The 8,087-nt window shown below is 32.9% G+C and overlaps 1 protein-coding gene across 1 annotated transcript; it reads left to right on the top strand.

The window, feature by feature from the left end:
- Positions 1-419: 419 nt before the first annotated feature.
- On the top strand, positions 420-4,672 carry LOC126661046 (protein RETICULATA-RELATED 4, chloroplastic-like). The gene is made up of 9 exons (XM_050354798.2): positions 420-852; positions 1,035-1,250; positions 1,924-1,992; positions 2,373-2,504; positions 2,588-2,641; positions 2,724-2,768; positions 3,317-3,456; positions 4,200-4,325; positions 4,410-4,672. The coding sequence occupies exons 1-9, from the start codon at positions 523-525 to the stop codon at positions 4,456-4,458; spliced, it is 1,161 nt and encodes a 386-aa protein (XP_050210755.1). The 5' UTR covers positions 420-522; the 3' UTR covers positions 4,459-4,672.
- Positions 4,673-8,087: the final 3,415 nt, after the last annotated feature.

The raw sequence follows: 8,087 nt of genomic DNA, 5'->3' as shown, positions 1-8,087 counted from the left end.
GACGAACGGACTAGCGCGAATGAAGACGACGAATGAAAAACGACTAGAAACAACGAGAAATCTATCAGAAGTATACGAACGGAAGCGCAAACGGAAAAGCAAACGGAAAAAACGAACGGAAAAGCAACCGAAAGAGACAAACTGAAAATCAAAAGAAAAAGAAGAAGAAAAGAAGAAAGAACTTTTACAAGAAGGAGAGGAAAAAAGTGGCTATATAAAAGTTTAACTTAAAAGGAGATATAAAGTTACTATATATTATTAGTACTTTTGTAAATAAATTATAAAAAATAGATAGCATAGAATATCTGGGAAAGATAGACAAAAATGGTATATAAATATTTTGGGACAAAAAGATATTTCGCAAATAATCCCTACATTTTATGCTTAAAGAATGTCCATAAGCGCGTGAAAACAAATGCGAGTACCTTTTGGTTTCCATTTTAAAGTCCCTGGCGCCACATGTTTTCCCCCACCAAACAACAAATAAACCGACCCTTCACTAACTCCCACAGCTCTCTCTAGATGGCAATGTCCACCTTCTCCAACCTCTCCACACGCGCCGCCGTGTCACTCAACTCATCAAACCACCACCACTACCATAGAACCACCATCACTCCCCGAATCACCACCACTTTCTCTAAACTCTCAACTAATCCCTCTCTCACTTACTCCACTACCAATCACAACCGATTCCACTCCACACTCGTCTTCTCCTCCGCTGACGGCGGCGGGACAGGCGGCAATGCTGGTGGAAGTAGCGGCGGCGGCGGCGGAGGAGGAGATGGAAAAAATAACGATGACAGTGATGCTGAGTCACGCAATAGGACAGAAGCATTTTTGGCGTTGGCAGAGGTATATACTTAAACTTAATTTTTATTCTCTTTCCTTTAATATCCGAAAGGCGCGTTTATGGAAGGAATTGAACCCACGATCTAGCAGAATGCAGTGGTTATATTTCGGTTAATTTTTATTCTTGTTTAACTTTATTTAGGAAATTTGGAATTTGATTTGATGTATTTTTATATTTTATATAGGGAGGGAAGTCATTGGAGAGCTTGCCGAAGGACTTGGCGGGTGCGATTGAGGCGGGAAGAGTGCCGGGATTGATTGTGAAAAGGTACTTTGATCTCGAGAAGAATGCGGTTTTTCGATGGTTGCTTCAGTTTGGTGGATTTAAAGAACGGTTGCTGGCTGATGATCTGTTTTTAACTAAGGTTGCTATTGAATGTGGGGTTGGGATCTTCACTAAGGTTTGTCATTTTTATTTTGATTTAGATATGCAAATGTGTTTGTCGTTTGCAATTTTTAATTTTTTTCTTCTCTGATTTATTATAGGTTTAATTGCTTAAATAATTATGAATTTTTAGCGCGTTTTGCAATTTTAAAATGGCCTTTCAAGTTCGGCAATGTCGGACACCAACTTTTGAATTTTTGCAATTTTAAACATCGGACAGTTTTTTGTCAAAAATGCTGATGTGGACGTCGGAACATTGTTCATAATGGTGTCCAAATCAGCATTTTATTGACGGAAGATAGTTTAGTGTTTGGAAATGCAAAAAAATGATAATTCATGTATTAAATTGCCAAAATTGGAAGTTCGTGTTAAAAGTGCTAAACACGCTAAAATTTATGATTTTTAAAGCGATTAAGCCGTTATGATATGACATCCTCTGCTTTTGTGTGTGATTTAGTTTTATTATTTGGTTAATCAATGCTTTTATTTTCAATTAATCTAATTTTGAATAAGCCTTCAAAATTATAGATTGATTTTCAAAGTCGACGGACAATGTAATTTGATTGTTAGAATATGGAAAAGGTGAGAGAGAATCTTCTTTTTCTTTACGTGTTCTAAATATAAATATAATGTGTGAGGAATTTGAATTTCATAGGTAATTTTTTTAATGGAATCTTTTCGATTTGCAGACTGCTGCCGAGTTGGAAAAACGTGGAGAAAATTTTAGCAAGGAGCTGGACTTTGTGTGTGCTGATGTGGTATGGTTCCTATCAATACCATCTGTACCTTTCCTCATGTTTCTCGTATATAGATGCTTATACAATTGGACATACAGAATCCTTACAGAAGAAAAATTAGAAAGAAAAAAAGGCGAATAAGAGAAGTATAGTGCAATATAATTGAGATTGGCAACTAAAATTCAAGGTGCAAACAGGAAGAGCTCTAAGTAATACCACAATACTAGTTGCTTACCTATCAATTCTAATAAGGGATGAGCTCTATGACTAATTTTTATGTGTTCCATTTGCTCTAATCTTAAAGCCAATACTTATACCTCAAAAAGGTCTTATCAGAAATCTATTAATATAGAGTTTTTTCTGTGCTAATCTCCCTTCTAAATTGTTTTCTGTCTCATCAGGTGATGGCGTTAATAGCAGACTTCATGCTTGTTTGGCTTCCTGCTCCTACCGTTTCTCTTCAACCACCTCTTGCAGTCAGCGCTGGCGCCATTTCTAAGTTCTTCTACAGTTGTCCTGATAATGCTTTCCAGGTTATTGTTTTTTTTTATGTGCAGATTCTATCAATTCATATGGTCTAAAGCATTTTTGCTAACCTGTGAATTTCCGCGTGCAGGTGGCTTTAGCTGGAAGATCTTATACATTTTTGCAGAGAGTAGGAGCAATAGTGGTATGTGCCAGATGTTTTATAGAACTCAAGTAGTTATTTTTTGGAAATTTCATGACTCAATTTTTATTCTTATGTTTTTCAGCGGAATGGAGGAAAGCTATTTGCAGTTGGAACCGGTGCATCTATGGTAGGTTAACACAATACACAATCCCTTCAACTTCAAATATTGTTTTGCGACGACTTTATTTAGTTGTAATGTTTATTAGGAAGGAGCCTTGCACTAGTTGTATAATGCATAAGCAATATGTCGATATTAATCCAACACAGTTCATTAAGTTAGTACTTCACCATGTTGGTTCTTTTAACATTCTGGATAGTAAATGATTTAATCTACCTCCTTAATTCCACAAATTTTAGGTATTTGCTTGCCGAGTGTTTCAATTCATTTTTCTCTGGTAGATGTAGTACCCGTTGTTTGGGATCAAACAATTTGGTTCTTAGTCCTACATATAAATGCGACTGTCGAGTTCAAGTTAAATTTAGCTGATATATTTTAATTTGTTGCGTGATTTTTTAACAAAGTTTGTAGTTAGCCATGACCATGACTGATAAACAACTTAAATTTGAACAATTATAACATATGTATATGCAAAAAAGGCACATGAATATTTTTCTTGCACATGTTTGATAGTTCTGATATCTACTGTGGCATTTAACTGAAAAAACACTATGCAGGTTGGTGTGGGTATGACAAATGTATTGATCAATGCAAGAAAGATGCTCGATAAAGATTTTGCTGGTGAAGCCGAGGATGTGCCTATTCTATCGACCAGTTTTGGCTATGGTGTTTATATGGCAGTTTCTAGCAACCTAAGGTAATCTTCTTCTGCTTCTTAATCAGTGATGCTAAAGATAGGATTAGCATATTTTAAATTTTAATCTTTAAAGTTCTTGATTCATGTCAAAGAGACAAACAAAGTTTTGGTAATACAGATTTTCACCTGCAGAATTTTTTTCTCAGGAAATGTTATGATATTTTGGAGAGCTTTCAAAATTCTTGAATCTAAATCAAAGGAAAATATGCATTACTTGATTAAAAAATACCAAATAACCTGATACTTCTGTACCAACTAATTATTATTTGTTTATTTGTCATAATTCTTTTCTAAAAGTGTGGTACAGAATTATTGGGTTAAATAACAACTCTTTCTAGATTAACTAAGTATAATTTGAAAGATAAATTCTATAATATTTATTTGTTACTGAAATTTATTAAATAACACATTTATAATTCTCAAAAGAAAAAAACACATATTTATAGGATCTAAACAGTATTATGATGCTAAATCATTCGCTTGATAGAATTATTATGATGCTAAATCATTTAGAATGGTCAATGATAGCTGGCTAGCTGCATATTCTATTATCAAATCATTTATCCATATGAATCGGCGGAGTTTGCTTAGTTGGTACCAGTGAAGACATCAGTTCAATTATTTTCATAGCAGGCCGTCTACAAAACTACAGCGAAAAACTATGTTCATGAATGCAGTGTCGTGTATAAACGCATAACTTACTTGCAGTTTACGTATCTTTATATGGTGTCCTTGTTTTACAGGTACCAAGTACTTGCTGGAGTTATTGAACAAAGAATTTTAGAACCTTTGCTGCATGAACATAAGGTGATACTAAGTGCGATTTGCTTCGCTGTTCGAACCGGCAACACTTTCTTGGGATCGTTGATGTAAGATACTAAACTTTCTTATTAGTTTATTTTCATCCTCTGAAAGAAAATGTATTTGAAAGTTGATGTGCTGTTTATGAACAGGTGGGTGGATTATGCACGTTTTATGGGAATCCAAAAGATACGGGATTGAAACATACAGAGGTTTGGTTGATTTCTTGTTGTGGATTAATTGTATTTTAAATAAATGTACACGATTCCTTTAATTTATAACAAAATAGAGGCAAATCTGCGCTTCCTTTTTGTTTATTGTATTAGGGATGTGCAAGGTTTGGCTCCATTTAAAATTAAACTATTCTACAAAAGATAGAATATTTATATAAATATCAGTTCGATATTTTTTTTAATTTATTTATTTCAAATCGGTTCGGTTTTGATTTTTTTAATGGTTGGTTCAGTTTTGGTTAAGGAATACTTTCGGTCGGTTTTGATTTTGAATTTGGGGGAGTTTGGTTGTTGGTTTGGAGGATTTTGGTTGGGTTTTGACCGAATCGATCAAATGCTCGCTCCTAGTTGGGGGTTAAATTTTTTGTTCTGATAAAGTTTGATCAAATTGCACTCTTTTTTGGGTTTCCCAAGAGTATAATGAACAGTAATTTTGGTTTTCTTTACTAAAATCTTACATGTATTATTAAGAATTTCAGAAAACTCAGTACAACACAAGTAACTTTATGTCCGTTTTTGTAATTTCTCACCTTTTATAATAGAATAACCCAATACTTATCATTTAATTACATAGTAACCAGTATTCACACATAAAAGAAAACCAAAATCATTGTACATTGAACATTGATTTTGGTTCTATTTACTAAAATATCCCTATTGTGTCATTGCATACTATTTAATGTGTTCTAACAAATAGACTTACACCCTTGAAGATTCTTATGAATTTCAAAGAACGACAATTTATTTTCTGGATTGCTAAACACCGCCCGGTTTTACTTACCACCGCACAGGCAAAAGACATTTCTGCCCTTTTAGCAAAATTTTGAAAAAAAAGTTCTCTCAACTCATTCGAATACATTCGAACAAATACGTAAAAAATCGATTAAAATGACGAACAACGAGTACAATTCATCGGATAACGAGTATCGACGTTCGGAAACAACCCCCGATAAATATTTTTTTTAAAAAAAACTCGAAATAAATAATTTTTTTAATTTTTTTTAAGGAGGGACGTTTACATTTCACGTCCCCTCCAGAGGAGTGGACGCCGGAAAGCGGCGTCCCCTCCTCTGGAGAGGACGTGGATTTCCCACGTCCTCTCCTGAAGAGGGGACGTCGTTCGTCCCCTCCTCAGGAGAGGACGTTGGAAATCCACGTCCCCTCCTCTGGAGAGGACGTGGATTTTCCACGTCCTCTCCTGAAGAGAAGACGTCGTTCGTCCCCTCCTCAGGAGAGGACGTTGGAAATCCACGTCCCCTCCTCTGGAGAGGACGTGGATTTTCCACGTCCTCTCCTGAAGAGAAGACGTCGTTCGTCCCCTCTTCAGGAGAGGACGTGGGAAATCCACGTCCTCTCCAGAGGAGGGGACGCCGCTTTCCGGCGTCCTCTCCTCTGGAGGGGACGCCGGAAAAACAGAAAAAAAAAATTAAAAATTATCTTTTATCTCGAAAAAGCCGGAACATATTGTTTCCGACTGTCGGTACTCGTTTCCCGACGAATTATACTCGTTATCCGTCATTTTACTCGACTTTTTACGTAGTTGTTCGAGTGTGTTCGAATGAGTTGAGAGAACTTTTTTTTTTTGAAATTTTGCTAAAGGGGTAAAAATGTCTTTCGCCTGTGCGGTGCTAAGTAAAAGGGGGCGGCGAATAGTAAAACCCTTTATTTTCCGTAACTTAATATAAATTTAAGGGCTTTTCAGTGCCACATATCATCTTTTTATTACTTTCCATTTATATCCTCATCTATCATTTCTATCATGTAGTATGAATTACGTTGTCCTTGCGGAAAAAAATATATTAGTCCTACATGTTTATTAATTTTTTGATTCCCTCTATGTTCCTTTTATTTTTTCCTACTAAATGCAAGTTACATTACCCATATGTTAAAAAAATAATCATCACATATAAGATGAACAAACAAAATCCGTAAACAAAAATACCATTCACATTTTTTCCTAATTTTCTCTCTTTGTCCCCATCCCAACTTTCACCACCGCAACCAATGAGTTGTAGCTCAAATGGTATAAGCGCTAAGCAGCAAACTGCTAGGTCGTGAGTTCGATTCCTCCTACAAGCGCTCCCCCTCCCCCAATTATCAAAAAAAAAAAAAAACTTTCACCACCGCATCCTGTGAGTTTCTTCTCTTCACTTTAACATTCGCGTCACTATTTTCTGTTAACACTTCATGTCTAGCATGTTGTTGTGCATATATAATTTATTGATTTTTTTCTTAAGTAATACGAGATTTATTTTCAATTCATGATTGGAAAATTGGATGATTAAAAATAAAATATGTAATAGTAAAATATAATTAATTGTTTAAAATTAACAATAAAAATGGCAAAAAGGTGTAGTTAAACAGATGATACTGGTTATTTTTCTTGGTCAAGGAAAAATCTCTTCTGGGTTTGAAAAAAAATAAAAATTAAAAAATTGTGTTAAAAGAAAAAAATTAAAAAAAAAAGATTTAATCATTTAAAAATATTCCATTTTTTAATTTTTTTTTTGTTCATAACTACATCTTTAAAAAATTTCAATTTTAGTCCATTTTTTAATTTTTAATTTTTTAAATTGAAGTGAAAACAAGTTCAAATATTGTTTATATAACTTTATATTATTTCAATTTGTATCTTTTTATATTAAAAAGAATATTTTTTTTATTGTTGTTAAATTTAAGTTTCCAATTATGCAACTTGAATAATAGTATTAATAATCGAAGCTTAATTACCACATTAAAATATATATTTTCAATTTTTTTTTTGATGAAAAATGGCCCAGCCCGAAGTGAAGCGAGGGTTTTCTCCTAGTAATATATATAAGAAGAAAGGCCATCATATTCATTGATGAACCCTCTTGAAACAAAAGAAGTAAAAATGAATTTCGCGGCTACTTAACTCGGATTTGACTCCGTTCGTTTATATCCTTATCAACCTTGAAGTATTTTCTCTCTATTTTTGGTGTTGTTTGATAATTCAATTTTTTTTATTTTTTTTATTAAGTAGTAGTATTTAGTAAATATAGAAAATTTCTTTCATACCTTCCATATATATCATAGTTCACATTTTTAACTATTTTATTTGAAAACCAAAACATACATCCTTTATTTATGTTTTTGTTAACAATTTAGCCATTCTGTTTATTTTTAGTATTAGTCAACTAAATCAAATGATTTAACAAAAAAAAATCAATCTAGTTCTCAAATTTACTTTTAACACAAATATACATAATTTTTTTATGAGAATGGCTTAATAAAATCCAATTTAATTTATTTTACTTTTCTTATTTTTTATAGTTTTTTTTATTTTATTTACTTAAAAAAAACATAAAAAAAAACATTTTTCTCAAAAAATTAAAACATCAATAAATATTAAAAAATTAATTTAAGTAATTAGATTTCATAATAATATAAGCTTTATTCATACATATTATAAATATGAGTTTAAACACTAAATTAAATTTTAATTAAGTCCCTTGATTTAGTTAACTAACATCAAAATTGAACAGAAAAATCAAAACATTAACGAAAATAAAACCAAAAGATTACTTCATTGTTTTTTAAATAAAGGGGATGAAAATATGAATTAAAACATATACG

The sequence above is a fragment of the Mercurialis annua genome, linkage group LG8, assembly GCF_937616625.2.
Source record: "Mercurialis annua linkage group LG8, ddMerAnnu1.2, whole genome shotgun sequence".
Taxonomy (NCBI): Eukaryota; Viridiplantae; Streptophyta; class Magnoliopsida; order Malpighiales; family Euphorbiaceae; genus Mercurialis; species Mercurialis annua.
Note: the sequence above shows the minus strand (reverse complement) of the source record. Positions and strands in the feature narration are given on the sequence as shown.

Excerpts from the sequence above, each read along its gene's own strand:
- LOC126661046 (XM_050354798.2), top strand. The coding sequence starts at position 523 with ATGGCAATGTCCACCTTCTCCAACCTCTCCACACGCGCCGCCGTGTCA. Across the intron at positions 1,251-1,923 it reads GGGTTGGGATCTTCACTAAG|ACTGCTGCCGAGTTGGAAAA; the intron begins GTTTGTCATTTT and ends TTCGATTTGCAG. Across the intron at positions 2,642-2,723 it reads AGAGAGTAGGAGCAATAGTG|CGGAATGGAGGAAAGCTATT; the intron begins GTATGTGCCAGA and ends TATGTTTTTCAG.